Genomic DNA, 22,781 nt, shown 5'->3' with positions numbered 1-22,781 from the left:
AGGCTGTCACCTTCGTTCCCAAGTCAGCAAAATTTGATTGTACTTGCACAAGTTTGACAAATCTAAAGAAAGAGTGTGGGGTGGAATGGAATGTTTTGTCAAATCCTAGAGAAGAAAACTAGAGAAGCAAAATTATTTCTTTTCTCAAGGGTATAACAACATTCCAGTAAATGTTTATGGTTTATGTTTTGTAAATAAATCTGATCGTAAGGATTTATAATTTTGTAAGGATTATAATTTGTTTTCTTTTCAAACAGGAAGCAAATTGGTCCCAATTTATTTATGAATAATGATATCTTTTCTGCAATGATTTGAGGACCTTCTTTTGCATCTACATGTTTTCTTTAAAATTAAAGTCCATTTCTAGACTTCATATTCTGTTCCATTGATCTGTTTAGTTCTGTCTCCGTATCATACTATTATAATTATTGTAACTTTATAATAAGGCTCAATATCTAGAAGACGAAGAAATTTCTTTTGTACTCTTCTTCTCTAGGATAGCACACTTTAATTACCAGATAAAGTTTAGCATCATTTTAATAATTTTCTTCAAAAATTTATTGGAGTTTTGATTGTGTTTATATTAAATGTAGAGACCAGAGGAAAGTTGTATTATTTTTAAGAGTCTATACTTTAAAAAAAATTATATCTCTCCATTTATTCACCCTCCTTAATAGTCTCATAAAACTTCATAGCTTATTTTTATGTGTTTAATGTTTTTTCCTATGTGTTCAATTTTTGCTACTATTGTGAATGCTATATTTTTTCTCTATTTTCTTTTTAATTTATTTATTTATTATTTATTTTTGGCTGTGTTGGGTCTTCGTTTCTGTGTGAGGGCTTTCTCTAGTTGTGGCAAGCGGGGGCCACTCTTCATCGCAGTGCGCGGGCCTCTCACTATCACGGCCTCTCTTGTTGCGGAGCACAGGCTCCAGACGCGCAGGCTCAGTAGTTGTGGCTCACGGGCCCAGTTGCTCCGCGGCATGTGGGATCTTCCCAGACCTGGGCTCGAACCCGTGTCCTCTGCATTAGCAGGCAGATTCTCAACCACTGCGCCACCAGGGAAGCCCTTCTCTATGTTTTATAACTGATTATTATTTGAATATAAGGAAGCTGGGTTGAATTTCTTTGATAATAGATTTTTTTTCCATAACAACTGTTATCTTCCAAACCACAGTTGGGGAATGCTACAGAGAGTTTCAGAAAGAGATTATTAGATGTGGTGACAGTATAATTCTTTATAAAAATATGAGTTCATAGTAGAAAAATCTGCTTTATTTCACATTTTGATATATTGCTGTAAGTTTCTCTGAGCTTGAAACAGCTACTGTTTTCTTATTACAGAACACACCATCCATTTTCATAGTGTAAACACAACATTAAGATCTAATAATGGAGTTGCATATCTCTTTAGAGATTGAACTTCTTTCAATATGCCTTTGCACCTACAAAAAATGGAATCCTAATGCACTCATGCTTGTAAGTAAAAAACGAGAGGGTCTCTATATGGTCCATCATTCACTAAAATAAAACAAATCTTAATTGTGGCTATTTTAGAACATATAGAACTTCTAGATCAGAGATAGTATATTTATTTACCCACACCAATCCTATTTCAAAAACCTATGAGGAGATCAGAAGAACGTGCATAGTATACTACCATTTATGTAAAAAGGACGGACACATCTACACATGTGCTTATAAATGTACAGAACATCTCTACAATGATATATAAAAAACTGGCATCAGTGGTTGCCTCTGGAGGATACAGGTAAGCAGGAGACTTACTTTGCACTGTGTACTCTTTTGTACCGTTTGAATTTTCTATCACATGCGGGTGTTGTATTTATTAATCTCCAATGTTGGAAAGACATTGAGGAACAGTAATACTCCGTGCTAGCAATACTGTGGTGAGAATGAGATGGGAATGTTTTTAATTTGTAAATGGGATATAAGTTGGTACAATTATATTCGACATGTCAGAAGCTTTCAAATTTTCCTTTATCTGCATCTCTGCTTCCTTCTGCTGGATGGACTCTTCAAAGCAGAATTACTGCATGTGGTAGGCAGAATCATGCTTCTCCCAAACGGTCCCCGCACATCCTAGTTCCTAGAACCTGTGAATATGTTATGTTACATGGCAGGGAGGAGTCAGGCTGCAGGTGGAACTGAGGTTGCTGATCAGATGACTTTGAGACAGAGAGATTATCATAGATTACCTAGGTAGACCCAGTGTAATCACTAGGGTCTTATAAGTGAAAAAAGGGGACAGGAGAGTCAGTGTCAGAGTGATGCAGTGTGAGAAGGATTCAACCAGCCATTGTTGTCTTTGAAGATGGAAGGGTCCAGGAGCCAAGGAATGTGGGCAGCCTCAAGAAGCTGGAAAAGGCAAGGAAATAGATCCTCCCTTTAGAACCTCCAGCATGAATGCAGTCCTGCCAACACCTAGAATTCAGCCCAGTGAGGGTCATTTTGTACTTCTGGCTTCCCAAACTTCAAGGTAAGTTTTGTTGTGTTAAGCCATCAGGTCTATAGCAATCTGTTACACCAGCAATAGAAAACTAATGCACTATGTCAAAAAAAGTACTCGTTTATAAGAGTAAAAATCTGAAAAGAATCTAAATGTCCATTAATAAAGTAATAGAAGATAAATGACGCTACATTTATATGAAGGAATATCATACAACTAGTAAACACTTAATTGTAAAATTTGTTAAAAGTTATGAGAAAACATTAAGTTGAAAAAAGCAATTTGTAAACCTGTATCTGGTTTCAATTATAAAAATTATATATGCATATAATAGATATGTCACATAAGTCCAGGGTTCAGCTCCAGAAAAAAGAAATTATTCAAGCTATTTCAAACAGAAAGGGAAATATAAAGAATCAGACCCATACAAAATCATGGGGGAAACTGTAGAAATGGGCTCTCAAGGGGTCTCCTAAAAGGTCAAACCAGCCCTGCTAGGGTTAGAGCTACTTTGACATGGATTACAAAGGGGGAGCATCAGGTGGAGTCCTAGCCTGAGATCGTGCATCCAAAAGGCAGGGGAGGGACTTCCCTGGTGGTCCAGGGGTTAAGAATCTGCCTTCCAATGCAGGAGACATGAGTTCAATCGCTGGTGGGGGAACTGAGATCCCACATGCCACGGGGCAACTAGGCCCACGTGGTACAACTAGAGAGGAGCCCACGCACCGCAACAAAAGATCCCACATGCCACAACTAAGACCCGACACAGACTAAAATAAATAAATAAATAAATATATATTTTTTAAAAAGACAGGGGAGAGGAGATGGTCCCTTTTCTTATAGCTCCCTTTCTCATGACCACTACACTCTACTCAAATGGTATAAAGAATATTTAAATCTAACGCAAAATTTTTCTGCCTTTATAATATTTTTAGAAGACAAGCCAGAAAGAAACACCAGAGACTCTATTATCATTAAGAACACAGGTTCTGGAGTTAGATGACCTGGATTTAAATCCCTCTGGCCAGTTACCTCACTCATGGTGCCTGAGCACCTTTGTCAGTAAATGGAGTAATATTAGTGCCTACCCCACGGGGCCGTCAGGATGGAATGAGCTCATTGTTGCCAAGCACTTAGCAGGGAGCTTCAGCCGTAAAGGAAAACTGCTCAATAAATGGGAGCAATTGTTTTTATAATACTTATCAAGTATTACTTATCAGGTATTAATTTTATCATCAGAAAAACAAAAACCTCACTTCAGAAAAATCCAAGCTGGATGTTAAGCTTCCCCAAATAATCATGGTCTGATGAAAAAAAATATAAATTTTAAAACTTGTTGCCTTGTATCAGGTTCTGTCCTTTGTATATCTGCTTCCTGTTGATAAGGGGAATAATAAAGACACACAAGGTCTATTTAAAAGCTAAGAGTCAGAAGACCCTGAGTATTTTCATTCTCAAGGCCATTAATTCTATCCAACAAATGTCACTCTCCATTTGTTGCATTAAAAGCACCCTATTTCAGCATTTCACAATGAATGAATAAGTTCTGGGGGACAAAGGGAAAATTTCTGATAATCAAAGGGGGTAAAGGAGATGATCGGTTTTCAGTGAAGGTTGATTTACTAGTTTGACGCTTGATCATAGAGCCATCTAAATATGGACATTTATAACTGATTAAGTGTAAACTTCTTAGAGGCCACCCTCTTGGTAGTTGCTACTCAATAACCAGCCTGGTCTCCTAATGAAGAACACAAATTCGGGCACCACTATCCCTCCTTATGGGACAGGGACCCTGAAGGAATATGCTTGATGGTTTACACTTTCGCATAGAGATTTTTTTTTTAATTAATTAATTTATTTATTTTTGGCTGTGTTGGGTCTTCGTTTCTGTGCTAGGGCTTTCTCCAGTTGCAGCGAGCGGGGGCCACTCTTCATCGCGGTGCGCGGGCCTCTCACTGTTGTGGCCTCTCTTGTTGCGGGGCACAGGCTCCAGACGCTCAGGCTCAGTAATTATGGCTCACGGGCCTTGTTGCTCCACGGTATGTGGGATCTTCCCAGACCAGGGCTCGAACCCGTGTCCCCTACATTGGCAGGCAGATTCTTAACCACTGCGCCACCAGGGAAGGCCTCATATAGAGATTTGTCACTCGGTGCCACGGCCTCCCTTTGGGATAGGCAGCTCCAGATTCTCTTGCCAAAATGAGAATGTAAGTCCAGAGCTCTTTTCATTGCCGCAGGCTGCACAGGACACCATCAAAGAGCTGATACCGACCAGGGTTCTTGGCCTTCCGCAATCAATAGAAATTAACTAGAGGCCAGACAAGAAATTCAGGCAAGGCTTTACTGGGGCCCCTGCTACCGCAGGGAGGAACAAGAACAAACAACAGATTCCCTTGCTTGCTTGCTCGCTCCCTGAGAGGCGGCAAGCTTGTTCCTTACATGGGGTGAGGGTAGAGGTGTGTCCAGCGGTCAGGCCGGAGGGGTGACTTAGGTGTTTTGCCCACCCCTCTGGTGGCGTTGAGTGCCGGGGGCATGCGCAGTACCCTGCTTTTGCTCCCAGCACCCTGTTTTTGCTTCAAAAGTGGCAGTTGGGTTTTTTGGTCTTTTGTATCTTTTGTCCAGAATTTGCCCTAACTGCACATGCATGCAGTTATTTTTAGTCCCATACAGTTTCTTTGTATTTTGTTGCCCGAGGAGAGGTGTGTCCATGTGCAAGTATTGCAGCCCTGCAGCAAAGGGGCCCAGGTCCCAGCCTGTCTCAGAGCCACATGGGGTGCTTTAGTTTATAACGACAGCCATCCTTTTTAATTAATTTTAAAACCTCCATGGCTGTATGAGTCAGGTTTTACTCCTTCCCAATCTTCAGCAAGTTTGTGGGTCCGAAAGACATTCACTAGAACATGAGTAAGTAATCCACGATTCTCACTGAATTTCAGCATGACATGTTTAATGGCTTGTTCTTTTTCTACATCAAACAATCTCATGGTCCCCAGAGACAAAAAAAGCATCCAAGTACATGAACTTTAAGGGGCCTAAGTATAAACTCCAATAGGAAGTGATTTTACTTTTATTCCTAAATTCCATTACACACAAGTAAAGGAAGTAAGGCTAATAATTTAGTCAGCATTAGAGATAAGGACCAAGCAGGAAATGACTTTTTATGTGATATCATCCAGGGCCCACATTAGAGGAGGAATGGGCAGGGCAAGCCCTTTGTCCCTTACAGATCTTTCCCAGCCCTCTCTGAATGAAAGAATGGTACAGGCAGGGGCAGCTTTAATGATAAGTTACCTCAACATAGGTTGTACTGCTCTGTGTGACCGTGATGTAGACATTAATATTGAAAGAAAAAAAGAATGAAAAGAGGGAAGGAGGGAAGAAAGGAAGGGAATTAAAATCCTAATTGTTTAGTAAGATAAACCTCAGCTGGGGAAGCCAGTGAATGTTTCTAGGAATTTTATATTCCAGTTAAGTAATTGTGTCCTTGTGTCACTTTTAATATGGGCATGTCTACCTTAGAGAATATTTGAGATGGTGTTCACAGTGCAAAACACTTTCATCTCACTCACGCATCTTTAATTATTGGGCATGAGGGCGCAGGAGAAAGATAAATCTGGCTCAAATTCCAGTTTGTGTGACTTTGGGCAAGTTACTTAGTCTTTTCACCTACAAAATAGATCAATTAATACCTACCACAGAGGGTTGTTGGGAGGATTAAACAAGGTGATGCATGGAAGTGCCCAACAGAGTTGGCACTCAATAAATGTTTGCAGTAACTTTCTCCTATGACTGCTTAGTAGATAACCATTTTTTAGATTTTTTTAAATTGTGGTAAAACACACACAACATAAAATGTACTGTCTCAGTAATATTTGAGTGTACAGTTTAGTGGTATTTAGTACCTTCCCCTTGTTCTACAGCTGTTCTCCATAACTCTATTCATCTAGCAAAACTGAAACTCTATAACCATTAAACAAGTCCCATTTCCCCCTCTCCCCAGCCCAGCAACCACCATTCTACTTTCTGTCTCTATGAATCTGACTACTCTCGGTACCTCCTATAAGTGGAATTTGTCTTTTTGTGACTGGCTTATATCAGAAAACCAATTTTTTAGATTATTTTTTGAGATAACAAATTTTTAAGAAACAAAAGTTTTGGCAACTGCATGTTATATTGATATATTGCCTGAATATCTAACTATTTAGGTAAAATCATAAAGTTTTCCAAAATAAAGGTGATCTATTATAATGTTAAATCATATAAATTGCAATGGATGAATTTTACACAAGTACAGTCAATTCTCAAATCGCCTACCATGTACTGGCACTTGTGTCTTATCCTTTATACGGTTTTGGAAATTCTTGGAAGTCAGGTAGTACCTGGCATGCATTAAGAGTATATTAAATACTAATGGACTCATTAATAAATTAATAAACCAATGGTTTCAGATCCTATTTTATGAATTACTAGCAAGAAAATGTCCATCATAGGGTATTTCCCTTCCCATTGATTCTGTGCCACATCTTTACTCATTGACTGATGGTACTTAGAGAATGCAAAATTATTTAAATATTAACCTAAGCAAAACACAGTTTCAAAGATGAAGTAGATGAAAAACACTTGCATTAGTCCTTTGAAATGCAAACTCAATCAACTTTTGGATCACAAACACTTTTGTGTTCCATCAGCTTCTTTTCATTTAAAACAATTTTTTAAATTTTTTGGCTGTGCTGGGTCTTCGTTGCTGTGCACGGGCTTTCTCTAGTTGCGGCGAGCGGGGGCTACTGTTCGTTGCAGTGCACAGGCTTCTCACTGCAGTGGTTTCTCTTGTTGCAGAGCACGGGCTCTAGGTGCACGGGCTTCAGTAGTTGTGGCATATGGTCTCAGTACTTGTGGCTCACGGGCTCTAGAGCGCAGGCTCAGTAGTTGTGGCACACAGGCTTTGTTACTCCGTGGCATGTGGGATCTTCCCGGACCAGGGCTCAAACCCGTGTCTCCTGCATTGGCAGGCGGATTCTTAACCACTGTGCCACCAGGGAACTCCCCATCAGCTTCTTAATGTCAATGCACATGCCAGATTTGCTCAGTTTTCAAATTCTGGAGTACTAATTGATTTTTAACAGTAGGATTGGCAAATATTTAAAATATTAAAACATTCAGGCTTTGGGAATTCCCTGGTGGTCCAGTGGTTAGGACTCCAGGCTTTCACTACCAAGAGCCCAGGTTCAATCCCTGGTTGGGGAACTAAGATATCACAAGCCACATGGCACAGCCAAAAAAAAAACAAAACAAAACTCAGTACTGGTTAGGGTGAGGGAAATAGGGGCGTGCTAGGGGAAATCTAAACCTTTAAGAGGGCAATTAAAAATTTTTGTGCATTCTCCCCCCACCCTGCTCCCCCAGCCCTGCAAGTTCATTTCTAGTTCATTTATTCCACAAAGACAGTCATACAAATGTTCAAAGATATGTAGCTGTAGTAAGGTAAACAATGGTCACCCAGAGATACCTACAATTTAATCCCCAGAACCTGAGTACCTGTGAATATCTCATGTTCATGGCGGGAGGTGATAAAGGCTGCACATGGGATGAAGGTTGCTAATCAGCTGATCTTAATATAAGATGCTCCTGGATGATACCAGACAGGCCCAATGAAATCCCAAAGGTCATTTAAATGTGGATGAGTGGCAGCAGCAGAGTCAGTGTAGGAGTGATTCGATGCTGGTGTGGGAAAGACTCAATCAACATTTGCTGGTTTTGAAGACGGAAGGGAGCCAGGAGCCAAGGAAGGAAGCAACTTTTAGAAGCTGGAAAAGGCAAGAAAAAGGATTCTCCCCTAGAGTCTCCATAGAAAAATGCAGCCCTGCTGATACCTTAATTTTAGCTCAATGAAATCTGTTTTGGGTTTCTGATCTCCAGAACTGTAAGGTAATATATTTATGTTTCAAGCCACCAAGTTTGTGATAATTTGTTACAGCAACAATAGGAAACTAATGCAATGACTAAAGAAGCTCACTGCAGCATCATTTGTGACTATCCCCCCCACCCAAATTGTAAACAACCTAAACACCCATTAATAAAAGCCTGACAAAATATTGCATCATTACCACGGATGTTGAAGATTTTAGGCTTTCATCAAAGAGAGAGCTGTGGGAGATAACCTCTCTTTCTGCTTTCGTGAGGCCTTGCCTATCAGTTTAAAATAGAAGGGAGGGAAAATATAGCAAAGAGATTCCAGTCAATAAATTATACATGCATAGCAAATAGAACACAACACTGAGATTATAGTACTTTGGGGTCACCCAGTCTTATTTCCTTCTCACCATCAACCTGTAAATATGCCAAGCACTGTGCTAAACATTGGAAAATATAGAGAAAAGAAGCTCACTGACTAGAGAAGGAAGAAGCAAGAGAAGTATACCAAGTGCAAGACATGGCAAAGCAGAGGAAAGCATGGGTACCTCGCACAGGCAGCTTCTCATGCGGGAAGTCAGGGTGGGAAGGCGGGACAGGACAGCTGCCAGGAGGAAATGCCTGAACCCAGTCTCAGAGGAGGAGCGGGATTCAGCCAGACAAAGAAGACTTGGAAGGCCGTCCCAGGGGAGGAAACAGCTTACACAAGGCTAGTCGGTATGATGTCCAATGTGGGTGTGTGGGTGGGGTAGCATCTGAAAAAACCAGAAAACTTTAAAACCCTACACAAGGACTTTTACATAATTAGCTTTTTTACATTCCCTGAACCTCAGTTTCCCCACCTTCATAATAGAACCATAACATCTTCCTTTCAGGAGAGAATGAAGGGATCAGAGTCTCAGGGACAGAAAAGGAAGACCTGGTTCCTGGAAGTCCCTGCCCTGTACTCTTCCCTCCAGGCCGAAGCCCCTCGGCCCCAGGTAGGCTGGAGCCACTTCTGGTTCTTTAAAGCCCTGATGCATTAAAAAAAGGGGCTTCCCTGGTGGTGCAGTGGTTGAGAATCTGCCTGCCAACGCAGGGGACACGGGCTCGAGCCCTGGTCTGGGAAGATCCCACATGCCGCGGAGCGGCTGGGCCCGTGGGCCACAGCTACTGAGCCTGCGCGTCTGGAGCCTGTGCTCCGCAACAAGAGAGGCCACAATAGTGAGAGGCCCGCGCACCGCAATGAAGAGTGGCCCCTGCTTGCCGCAACTAGAGAAAGCCCTCGCACAGAAACGAAGACCCAACACAGCAAAAATTAAATAATAAATAAAACTCAAAAAAAAAAAGGAAAACCATTTTGTGGTATATTTTAATGATTTATATTTAACAGATCGTTCCTTTTAACACATACAAAATACAATGAAATAAAATTACTTATTCATTCCAAGTTCAGGACAGAGCATGTGTTCTGGGACTGGAACAGAGATTTGAATTTATATAATGAACGTTTTCTTCTTTCAATCCCTTCCCTGGTTATGACTCTGTAAGACCTCATGTAGAGGGAAACTTTGAGTGCCTTGGTGAATGAGAAGCTGCAACAGCCTGCCGGTGCCAGGCCCTGTTTATGTTGACTGGAAGAAAGAAAGCCAAGTTGTGCATCAAAATCATCTGGGGAGCTTTTAAAACAGGCTGAAGCCTGTGCCCCACTCTCTAGATTCTGATTCATTTGGTCTAGAGTGGGGTCCAGGCATCTTAACACTTTTTAAAGTTCCTCAAGTGATGATAAGGTAAAACCAGGGTCAAAAAATACCGTAAAAAAGTAGGAGAGACTGAGACAGGAATCCCTTAAAGTTTTATCAACTCATTTACAGATATTTATTAAAAGACAAACACTAGTAAAAAACGAAAACAAATGACAAAGGAACAAAAGGGAGCCAAAGGAAGCTTCAGTAAAAAGGCTCACCAAGGACAGACAGTGGTACTGCAGGGGCACCCTGGGCACCCAGCGGGCAGAGCACAGAGCATGGTGAAGGCCCAACCATGAAGGGCAATGCATCTAGTGTTTGCACACAGTTGCATAGTGGGAAGGAATCCAAAAGAATTGTGAACAGTCTGTTAAAGTTTGTCAATTCAGTTTGCAAATATCACGTGACAGCCTCCTGACCAGGCAGTTAGGAGGTCCCCAGGGTGGATGGAGAGGCAAGCGCTGGGTCCACAACCCCTATGTTGGAGACACCAGCACTGGTCAGAGGTAACCACCATGGTGACCAGGCAGATATCACTGTACCAAGAGAGAGACAAGATTCTCAGGCCGCGACCAGGATAGCCAATCTACTGCTGTAATACAGATGCATGCACCCAGAACTATGGAAGTCAATTTTCTGTGTCAGACCTCTAGTCAGGCTCTTATACCTGGGGACAGTGATGGAGGGGCCCCTAGGGACTTAAATAAGAGTGTTCTCTGAGAGCTGAGTTACAAAATCAATGCTTAATAGAAGAGCCATGCTAAGGCGAATGAATGGTCCTGAAATCAGAGCAAGACAGACGGTGACATTATAGAGTAAGCAGTTATCTAGTCAGAAGGGGTGGTCATCAGCCATATGGGGGCACAGGAAACAAGGAAGGCACTGTTCCTAGGCTTGCTAAGCTCCGTACTGGGGACATGGCGCCCTGGTCAGGGGACTCAACCCAACTGTCCTCAGCCTCCGCTGCCTCCATTTTAGTGTGGCCCCCACTGTGTCTGGATTATCACAAAGCCTCCTAACTGGCCTCTCTGCTTCTGCCTTTGCTGGTCCCAGCGAGCAGCTAAGTTACCGTGTCGAAACATGAGGCGGATCGTGCTCTTTTCCCCTCAAACCCTTCATTGGCTCCCATCTCACTCAGAGTAAAAGCCAAAGTCCTCCCAACAGCCTGTAGCTTTCTATGACCTGGAGTCCCACCTCTGGGCTTCTTCTCCTCCTACTCAGTCCTGCACCACCTCTACCCCTACCCCTGACTCCCCACTCCCATCCCACACTGCCTTCCTGCTGTGCTTCAAACACGCTGGTTGTGCCCGGGCCTCGGGGCCTTTGCACTTGCTGTTGATGCTCTGGAATGTTCTTCCCCTGCGTATCCACAGGGCTCTCAAGTCCTTCAGGTCTTTACTTCAGGTTGGGAGGCCTGTCCTGACCAACCATATTTAAAATAACAAATTCTCCCACCTCTCACTACTCATTCCCCACCCCACTTTATTTTTCTCCATGCCACTTATAATCATCTAAATATCCTATACTTCACTAATACATTTGATTATTATGTCTCCCCCACTAGAATGTAAATTCATGAGGGCAGGGATTTGGGTTGGTTTTTGTTAACTGCTGTATTCCCAGTGCCTAGAACAATGCCTGGAAAATAGGCATTCAGTAAGTATTTGTTCAAACAAATGAATAAGCATCTAGGATATCTCTATTGTACCAATGGCTTCATCAAGTTTTCGAAGGTAAGCGACTCAAAGGTGTGTTGATGTTGGGGTAACTACCTTTTTCACAGCAACCTTTTGATGATGATTTGGTTTCCCACAGAGTAAAGGAGAGAGGACGCGCTGGTCAGAAGGCATGTGGTCCGGTTCCATTCAAAGTTTTCGTATTGAAGGAGTGAAAGAACCAGCATGGCAACTGGTGACTTTTTCATCTTATTTAGGGCTTCAGACTCCCAACAGCTTCCATGATGGTGAGTTCCTGGTCTTGACCTGTGAGACCCCCCCCCTTGGCCACCCACTCGGAGGCTAGCTTTCCTCTTGGTTCCTGGAGCTCAGCTTGTGCCTTTCAAACTCTGCCAGTTGTGTGTAGGGAGAACACACAGCCGCAGCCTGGCATATGTGGATCTGACAGTCAAAACGATGGCTGATCACAAAGGGCTGGGTAGGGAGTGACGTGCGACCGTGGGTCCTGCTGCCCAGGTGCTGATTCGAATTGGGCGGGCTGTGCGGAAGCAGGCCCGCGGCTGAGCAGAGCCGGTCCTCCTGCGGCCGACACCTCTGTTCTCCTGGATCCAGAACACAGGGCTGTCTTTGTGGAAAACAGCCCTCACAAGAAGGCCCACCGCTTGTGCTGGTGGTGCGAACGCAGAGTTTTGGCATTTCCTTTCTTTCATAAGATGCAGTTTAGTGTGATTCACAAACCTGGCGAGTCCCAGAGGTCCTCTGTTCTCCAAGCACAGTCCTAATGCACTTACTGCCCAGGCCTCGATCACTGCCGAGTCCCGGGGTGGTGAGGATGGGGGACAGGGCTGGTCCTCGGGGGGAATATCACCGCCACCTCCTCCTCGGCTCAAGCACTTGCGCCTCTGTTCTCAAATAGGAGCAACCCGAGCTGTGGGGTCAGTTGACCTGGGTTCAAATCCCAACTCTGCCTCTTGTTGGCTGTTGCGACCATCACGGAATGTCTGGAAGCCTCAGTTTCCTTGTTTGTAAAATGGTTTTGTAAGTGAGTTCTGTAGATAAAATAATATACATAATGGCCAGTTATAGTACCATAGCTAGAGCAGAGTACACACTTGAAATCTAAGTGGTAGGAAAAAGAAATCCATCTCAGCCCAGGATCCATGCGTGCTTAGTTGCTAAATGTCATCACAGAAGTGACAGGGGTGCAGAGAAGGCACCAGACACAGGGATTAGAGCACTGTGGAAGGTTTCACAGGGCAGGGAGGAAGACAAAAGAGTAACCTGCACCACAGAAAACAAGACTGTGGTTTGGTCATACGTTTCTCGACAGTCTACTTTACCCATTCTGGTAACAGTGCACTTCCTAATAATGCTGTTGGATTTACAACAAGGAATAACACAGTGAAGATTGATTTGCTCACCACTGTGAGGCCACTCTTCACACGAGATTGTTCCTTCTACGTTGGGACAACCTGCTTCCGGGTCTCAAGAGGCGTTGGCACAGAGCTATATGGCTCTATCCTCCTTTGTATATCTTTTTTTTTTTTTGGCTAGTCCCTCTGTCAATTTTAAAATTTATCCTTAGTTATTTTTATTTTTAAAACAAAAAATACATTCAATCATTCAAATTCAAACATATGCAAAGGCATGTAAATAAAAATCTCCCTCCCACCCCTATCCCCCTGCTGCCCAGTTCTCAGAACCCAAAGCAAACAATGTTACCTTGTTACCAATTGTTCGTCTCTACTTTTAGAAATAATCCAGGCATATATAAGCAAACATAATTGTTTTCTCTTTTATTCAAAGGGCAGCATATAAAATAGTGTTCTGCCCTTTTCTTTTTGTCATGTAATTTTTCTTGGGAAAATTCTATATTGGTATCTGAAGATCTTTGGTTTTTTTTTAGATGATTGACACCTACAGTTTTTAATCCTTCAGATAACTGTGCAAAGTATCATGGGATCACCTGTCAGCATGGGTACCTAAAAAGTCAAATTTTCTTCCCATGGATTCTAGAATAGGAGCTATTAAAAAGCACCACATGTTAAGAAAACTGCCTTTTTTCCCAGGATTACAGGTTTCGCTTTCCCCATAGGTATTTTTGTTCAAATACAAGACAGCAGATGTCAATAAAATCATTATTAATTTGGTAAGCAAAAACACAATTCCAAGCTGTCTTCAGATATTCTGGTAGAGAACAACTTCCTGAACATACTGGTATTTAAACTCTTTAAGAGCAAGTGGGGAGCCTTATGGAAAAGGGCTGATCTCTGGAGAGCTGAGCCCCTGCCCACCCCAGCAGGAGAAACTTGGTGAGTCTGAGCAGTAGTGAATTAGGCTTCTAGTCAGAATATGCAAGGATGCTGTGCTAGGGTTCTGGAACCAGGAGGGGTGTTTGGACCTGAGGCCGGGCTGGATGGGGAGAGCTGGCCAAGACAGGTGCCAAGGTGAGAGCGCCATGGCTGACAGTGGGAACTCCCGCCTGACGGGGACCGGACTGTGGATTCCTTACGGCTGATGTGAAGTTCTTATTATTTAAACCCTTCATCTCATCCCTTCTCACGTAATCACAGGGGATCTTTATTGTTCTTACTCTTGCCATGCATTGGGCTCAGGGCGTTTCATATGTCATTCAATTCTTGCAGTATTTCTGAGAAGCGGATACTCTATCCCACTACGGATAGAAAACTGGCTCAGAGAGATTAAGTGACTAGCTCAAGATCACACAACGTCTGGAAGCATTGCTATCATTTATTAAGTACCTACTTCTGGAATTTTTATCACTTCCTATGGTTATTTAGAGAGGGAGTACTGCCAAATAGTTAAGGACTGTACATACTAGTTCATCTAATACTCTCTAATACAAATCTAAGTAGGCCTATCATACAAATGAGGAAACTGAGGCTCAGAGATGGGTTGGTGAGTTGCCTGAGGTCATTCAGGGAGTAGACACGCTAGAATATGACCCCTGGCTCCAATGTGTTGCCTTTCTCACTGATATGCTGGGTCAGCTTCCCCACTGTGCTCACAGAGAAGTCCAGCAACTCAGCAGTTAGTTAAGTCCTGAAAGCCATTTCCTCGAGTGACTGAAAATTTAAACCACTAGAAAAATAAGATCTGATGCATCTGACCATTTCAAACTTACAAATCATTTCCAGCTAGGCTGATGGGACCCACAGCAAAGGAATACCATACACACACCTTGTGTGTTTCTAAGCCCCTTTTCACCCAAGGAAGTTGAACTGCCTTTAATAAAACGGGCCACTTTTGGAAGCTCCATCTCTGCCATAGGAATGATGGGATTGGGACATCCTAGGGTCAGGACCAAGTAGGACGAACTCATGATCCCTAGAAAGGCTTTAGCTATGATCCAATCCTAGATTAACTGCCCACCAACTCAGAGGCCTGGGATAGAAGTGAATCCTCAGCTGGGTTTTTCCATGTTCCTGCCCCCAGACCCCTAGCATAGCGCCCTTCTGTACTCTGCCTAGAAGTCTACTCCACCCACCTCAGACTCACCAGAGCCTACCACGTGGAGAATTGTTGGTTGCTTCCACCTGTGACCAAGGGGAACTTGTCATGGCTGATTCTGACCCTGACCAAGTGGAATTAAACCTTTGACTTGACATGAGCTCCTGTGGTTTCCTTTCTTCCCTCAAACACCCTCTAAGAGAACCTCTCCTTCTCATGCCCCACCCCCTAATCCCAGGCCACAGCTGATTTGTCCAGCTTGGGTCAGATGTCCACCACTGGCCCAAGGAAACTTATGAACTGCAAGATGGCTTGGCCGTTTTAGATGTATTAGAAGGTGCTGAGAAAGCCTAGCCACAGGAAAAAAATAAAATAGACCCATAAAGAAAAGAAATTGACAAATTAAAAAGCCCCACATAGAGGGCAAGCTTAGTTCTTGTTCTTAGTTCTTAGTTCTTAGTCCCCAAAGATGGGACTTTTGGCCCCGTGTGGGGTTCGCCAGGTTCCGGTACCCACCCGTGACCCTTTACATTTTGGATCAGGCTGGTTTGAGCTGGCAGCCAACAGCGTCAGTTTCCAACAGAGACAGTGTGTGAAGTGCTCTCCTTAAGTACCTACTATGCATCAGGTGCCAGACTCACGACAGCTATTATTTCAAAACATCTCACTCACAATTTATTGCTATAAGCTTAACAGTTACTGAAGTTACTAACATAAGCAGATACTCAGTGGGACCACCCAAATGGCTTATGGATTTAAATTAATCAAATTTACTACAGAATTTCATGAACAACTTATATGGCAACTGCAGATGGAAGCAAGACAGTGAACTCACTCTTCTATCTTTCTGTTTAAGTCTTTCACATTAAATAAATGCCTCCTTGACTACTGGAGAAAAAATAATTATAATATTCCATTGAAGCTGAGAAATAAAGCAACCTTTGTTTATTTTTAAAAGATAAACATGGCTGATCTGCACTAATCATAATATTTTGAAGGAAAAAAACAATATTCAACATTTTTAGCCTGTAAATAAATAGTAACCTGTTTTACTTATTCTGTTAGCCAAAGATAAGGTTGGAAATGAGAAAATTGGATAATGCTTATGGATTTAAAAGTATCAGACATGGTATTCGATTCTGAGGAAATAAAGGCATAAATGGAAAAAATGGCTTAGTAAATGAATAGAAAAAATGAACTTAGGAAAGAATGACATTTAAAAGTTTATACAATAAACTTTGCATGCTTGACTTGAGAGACTAAAACATTTTTTCAAGTCCTTAATGATGAGAACAGCAGCAAAATTCAAGACAATTAAAAATCGGCATTTAAGAATCTGCTGTATTGTTATGAATAAATCTAAGACAACTGTATCAGTGAAGCCTAAGAAAATCCCAATTATGACTCTATTCAAGCCAAGGAGCACTGACTTTCCGTTTCATTTTCAAATGTGTTCCCTTATTCCAGATTTAAACTGTACCTTCAGGTACAAAAGCCTAGAAGGGAAACAGGGTTCCAATGCACAGCTGTAGAACCAGTCTCGCTGCATTATACTTACAGCATATAAACGACTCTGTCTCTAATTAAAATAGCAAAGCCAAGCTCAAGTGCATGCCCTCCTGTTCTAAATACATCATATATCTGAAGTATAAATTATAGAAATAAAGACAAATAATGGCATGAAGGGCATGATAGTTTATTTTAAAAAATTGTACCACACTGATCATAATGACCAGCATACACATTATGATGGCTTTTCTCTTGGGTATTAACATTGCAGTATTTTTGTATACTGAAATGTTTCAATAGGACCAAGAACGTTAGAGATATAAAGATCTTAGATGAAAATGAACACTAATAATTCCGGTGTCCTACCCCACAGAATTAATTTAAACCCCTTATGAATCAGTGGCATTATAATGTTACATAGTTATGAAGAATGAAAGTTCTCTTCTAAATAGGCAGCATGAACTTATACTTCCTTTTTCTTTAATCTTTAGTTTTTATAATTTAAGCTATGTCCACCCTGGCCAAAGCACAATTCATACAAGACACCTCAGATAATTTCAATGCTACTATTGCAAAGTTTAGTGATTTTTACTTAAACAAACAAAAAAAATCAAACCACTGCCAAAAAAGGAGGCAAGTAAAACTGATTTTCCAATCATTTGAAAAGCATAGTGCTTATTTGTCCAATACAGACTCAAACTTAAATTAAATGCTATCATTATAATCTCCAAACTTCTGCAATAAAATTAATATTTATATATATATATATACACACACACATATATATATATATACATACGCACACACATATATATATATACATATATATATATATATATATATATATATATATATATATATATATATATATATGGGTTTTGTTTATAGAACCGTATTTTGCAACCAACAAGAGAAAGTTATTTTTTAAAGAACAATATATTTGGTTACAGTTCCACATGTTGGTAGTAGAGACAAAGCCACATGATGTTAAATCTGGCTCTGTTACCTAAGGTATAAAATTTTGATCAAAATTATAATACTCTGATCTTAAAAATTCAACCCATGTGAGATTACTTTTTAGAGTAAATGTGCTGTTGAATAATCATTTCAATAACCTTCTCTTTGTATGACTATCTGCAAATTGACCCTTTTCTTTAATCAATGTGACTCACCAGCATTTCAAACTGACCTCTTTACTTCTATGTTACCATTTTAATACCCAGGGATTTCTGAGGCAGCATAAGTTTGACTTCATTAAAAACAGTAGATACTTTAACCTTTCAGTGACAGTTTTTAAATCTGTAAACTCAAGAATCACATTACTGAGCTCAGCAACTATAAAAACATTGAGATTTTGGCATTTCTAACCAGAATCTCTTTGTGCTTTTTAAATTAAGCTGCTTTTGAATCTTTTTGGTATTTATCAGCCATTGTATTTCCCTTATAATAATAAAAGAATATACTTAAAGTAATTTTTAAGGTTAAATGTCCTGGGGGCTTATCAATACTTAAAAACAGAAAGAAAAACAATTACTTTTTTCCGTCAGCATTTGGAATAGTAGAAATTATTTCTGGTCCCTCCGTAGATCAACCAACACTACTTTTCATCACGTATAACACTGAATTTTACAGACATCCCTGAAAAGTTTTTGATTAAGTAAACGAGTGAATCACAGTGGAGTCTCCATCAATTAACAGTGTAGATCCAGTAACAAAACAAAACAAAACAAAACAAAAATCACACTGAATGTTAAAAGAAAATCTTCAAGCTAAAAAAAGAAAAGAAAACCCTCCTAAGAATTAAAACCGAGTGTGTGTTGTCACTGATTCTGTGCTCGTGTCTCCAATTGATTAGACTCCTTCTCTGGGTTGTAAGACATGTTCGATGAAATCTCCACACCAAGTTTCCAGGACACTTGAGTGAAGAGGCTATGCTACTGTAGCATCTAAGGGAACAGAGTGGCACCGTTTTCTTCCCTAACAGACACCACATCCAAAGATGAGCATGCGTGTCCCTCCACTGTGCTCACCAGCATGCATCAGGAGACAGAACTTGCTGGGCAAACTGATGACAGGTGATCCTCCCACCCCGCCCCCAGCATCAACAGGAGGTTCCCAGCAGTTTGTCATTATGTGCACTGGCCTTTCACTCTTTCAGTCAGAAAAGTTGTGGTTACTTTAAAAAGGGGGTGGGGGGGGTGGAGAAATGAAAAAACCAAGAGTCTAAAGGCACAAAGTCGCATAGCTGCTCTAGTTGGAGTTTGTAAACAGAGAATAAGTTGAATTTAGGTAATCCCAATCTGTGAGAGTAAAAAGGCATCCACAGCAGGCTTTTATCCAGCCAGCTTCTTTGAGACCCTTCATGGGTTTTGAGGTCTACAAAGTATGCACTAAAATACCCATACTTCAAAAAGCAATAAGGCAAATAGTATAATCATTATTCCAAAAGTTACAATGGTAGTGTAGGCATACATAGTATAATTTAGTTACAATGTGTGGTACTGTTTCTATTATATAACCATATTAACTGCTTCTTTCCTACATAATTATATATTCAGCCGAGTTTCAGTTGAACACAAAACCATCCTTGTACCACTGCTGATAGTTGGCAATAGCTCTTTGATAGCAGTTTTTATTCTGCTGTAGAAATTATCCTTGAACTGAAAAAAAGTCCATAATCCAACCTCCAGTCATTAAACACTATCATATTTGTGAAGAGCCTCTTCCAACTTCTGTGTCACTTTTTGGAAAAATATTATTTGTTGTTGTAAGAAATGCTGCATCTGTGATTTAAAGTCTCTTACTCGAATTTGATGGAAGTGGTGAATTTCTGCCAAAGTGGCAAAAGAAATAGTGTTACAGCGATCCTGAATGCCATCAGCCTTTTGGACCTCCATCTTCCCTTCTTCCACGTGTCGCCTACTCTCCTTTACTTTGGTAAGAGCTCCTGTAGTTAAAAAAAAAATTAATTAAAAAATATATATGTATCCCAGTGGTACAGCTACATAGTAAACAGAATGCTGGGCATTATAAATACTTGCCTGAACTATTTTCAAGTCCTTTGGCATTTAAAGGGTTGACTATAATCACTTATTAAAAAAGAAGAACTCTGGTAAAGTTTCTGAAAACACCTCCATTGCTGCAACTTCACTTATCAAAACCAGCTTTTGCCATTGACCAAGTAGCTATAGCATGTTTCACCTCTTGCAGGCAGAGATACTATAAACGACAGATAACAAACTGCAAGGAATTGTCCCTAAAAAGACAAACTAAGTAACTCTGCAGTTTTTACATTCTTAAGAGAAAAGGTGTGGGCTTCCCTGGTGGCGCAGTGGTTGAGAATCTGCCTGCCAATGCAGGGGACACGGGTTCGAGCCCTGGTCTGGGAAGATCCCACATGCCACGGAGCAACTGGGCCCGTGAGCCACAATTACTGAGCCTGCGCGTCTGGAGCCTGTGCTCCGCAACAAGAGAGGCCGCGATGGTGAGAGGCCCACGCACCGCGATGAAGAGTGGTCCCCACTTGCCGCAACTAGAGAAAGCCCTCGCACAGAAACGAAGACTCAACACAGTCATAAATAAATAAATAAAAGAACGTGAATTTCTTAAAAAAAAAAAAAAAAAAGCAAAACTGGGCTATTCATTTCAGTAACAGTCAAGTGGTCTTAGTTTGCATTCAATTTCCAATCAGTTTCTCAATCTATTTCATCTGAAGTCTTCACATTACCCACTATAAAAAAAAAAAAAAAAAAAAAAGAGAAAAGGTGTGACACCATTATATATGCATATATTAAGAGAGACATTTATAAAGGGGAGAATACTGCATGCTTGCCTGCTTCTGACTCTACATTCTATCAGGAGACCCATACCTGCAGCATAATGGCCCTGTGAAGTAAAAATTTGCCTCCTTTTCCTTTTTTTTTCTCTTGGCCATGTGGCATGCGGGATCTTAGTTCTCCAACCAGGGATCAAACCCGTGCTCCCTGCAGTGGAAGCTCAGAGTCCTAACCACTGGACCGCCAGGGAAGTCCCTCGCCTCCTTTTCTTTAGGAGCTGTAAAGATCAGTGAGTTATGAGCCTGCCCTAGTGATGATCTGGGAAAGAAGCCAGAGGGTGTCATAGCCTCCAGTCAAGAAATGTCCCCAGAGGGTGTGTGCAAGGAGGAGGGAAGAGGACGATCTCTGTGGCAGACGCCATATGAGGACAGACCCTCCCCTAGAAGCATAGTCATATGAAAACACAAAAGGCTGAGGATGCTTAGGGGGTAGGAAAAATAAAGACTATTCATGGGTTCGTAAAAATGATAAAGTTCAGATCACTTGAGCACAGTCAGCTCAAGAATGCAGAATACCTGACTCCACATGGCACCCAGTCTACTAAACCATGATGAAAGACAAGAGACAAACGTCTAGGACACCTGGCTTGGTGGTCTGCGGACATGGTGATGCTACAGGGGGGAAAGGTAGCCTGTTTAGAAGGCAGTGGGGAAGCTGAGCAACTATGTTGTGGAAATGTTCAGTTTTAGCTAATGGTGAAATATACAGGGGAAAAGCCCTATATCTAAATTTCTTCAAATCTACAAAATAACATAGAGTAAACCTAGTATTAAATACAACGCTTAGAGGTTAAACAGCGTCCTTTTTTTTTTTGGGGGGGGGCACAGCTCAAAGACCTGAGAAATTAAAACCCACTGACAACAAATGTTATAGCTACGTATGTATGTATGTATGTATATTTTCATTTATTTATTCTAAAGAAGATCTTTACCTGAAAAGCAGGAGAGCCCTGGAGCAGAGAGAATACCCTGCTTCCCCTGTGACCACACAGAGGAGATGCCGTTCATGTTGGCACAGCTACAGGAAGACCCCTGACCCATTCCCCTAAGAAGCCATCTCCCTGAAAATACAGCCCTGTTAACATTTTCCCCATGGCAGATGGGACTCGGGAAGCAGTGAAACCTGCCTGCTTGTGGTCTCATACTAAACAGAGAAAGAGCGCTCCCCATCAGAGAGAGAAAATAATTTTTTGTAGCAAACTTATGTTCATTATATTTGTACAAGTGTCCTGTCCCAGTTTATATGTAAAAATTGAAGTTGAAGAGACCAGGAAAGCATGAGACAGAAAACTAAAAAAGAAAAGAAAAATATTTCAAAAAGATGGCTGAGAATATGAAATGTATGTTTCAAATGGTTGAGAGCGAGAACAAGAAGTCAAGAGAGGCAAGTCTCAGGAGATCTGACTGTTCATGTGATTCGGGGCCGAGGTGCCAGGCCCACCGTGTGAACACAGAGGACAGGCGCCGGAGCCCTGCCCCCGCAGACCCCCGGGCAGCTGTGCAGCAGCTGTGGCCTGTCCTGCGAATATGCTGCAGGTATTACTTGTTCTACTTACTAGAGTCCAGCACAGAGGAGCTCGGAAACCTGGCCCTGAGCTGTGCCAATGTCAACGAACCTGCAGCTTGCCAGACTCCAGATGAGATCACCATATTCTCAGAAATGACATTCTATTACACAGAACTGCAGACTGCAGACGTGCATCCGTAAAACCAACTTAAAAATGAACAAGACTGAAGTTTTCACAACTTGAATCACATCGGCATACATTTTCAAAACTCCTGGACACAGTACAAGTATTAAATCTCTCCAAGGGGTCTTCCCTGGTGGCACAGTGGTTGAGAATCTGCCTGCCAATGCAGGGGACACGGGTTCGAGCCCTGGTCTGGGAAGATCCCACATGCCGCGGAGCAACTAGGCCCGTACCCCACAATTGCTGAGCCTGCGCGTCTGGAGCCTGTGCTCCGCAACTAGAGAGGCCGCGACAGTGAGAGGCCCGCGCACCGCGATGAAGAGTGGCCCCCGCTTGCCGCAACTGGAGAAAGCCCTCGCACAGAAACGAAGACCCAACACAGCCATAAATAAATAAATGAATAAATAAATAAACCCAAAAGTTTAAAAAAAAAAAAATCTCTCCAAGGCCTGAATGCCTTTTGGCATTTGACACCTTTAAGCTTTCTGAGTG

At 41.7% G+C, this 22,781-nt stretch overlaps 1 protein-coding gene across 3 annotated transcripts in view; it reads right to left on the bottom strand.

Annotated features, from left to right (window-relative positions):
* SNX18 (sorting nexin 18) overlaps positions 1–22,781 on the bottom strand; it is a 282,915-nt gene that overhangs the window by 238,022 nt on the left and 22,112 nt on the right. The window contains exon 2 of one of the 3 annotated variants that reach the window (XM_059916376.1): positions 11,373–12,832. The exons of 1 other annotated variant lie outside the window; for it this stretch is intronic. In XM_059916376.1, coding sequence (XP_059772359.1) covers positions 12,774–12,832 — 59 coding nt within the window. In that variant the 3' untranslated portion in view covers positions 11,373–12,773. Of the gene's footprint in view, positions 1–11,372; positions 12,833–17,680; positions 19,711–22,781 lie in introns of those variants that run through there. One more of the 3 variants, XM_059916378.1, reaches the window with a different exon arrangement.

This window comes from Balaenoptera ricei, chromosome 3 (genome assembly GCF_028023285.1).
Source record: "Balaenoptera ricei isolate mBalRic1 chromosome 3, mBalRic1.hap2, whole genome shotgun sequence".
Lineage (NCBI taxonomy): Eukaryota > Metazoa > Chordata > Mammalia > Artiodactyla > Balaenopteridae > Balaenoptera > Balaenoptera ricei.
This window is presented reverse-complemented; position numbering and strand designations above follow the sequence as displayed.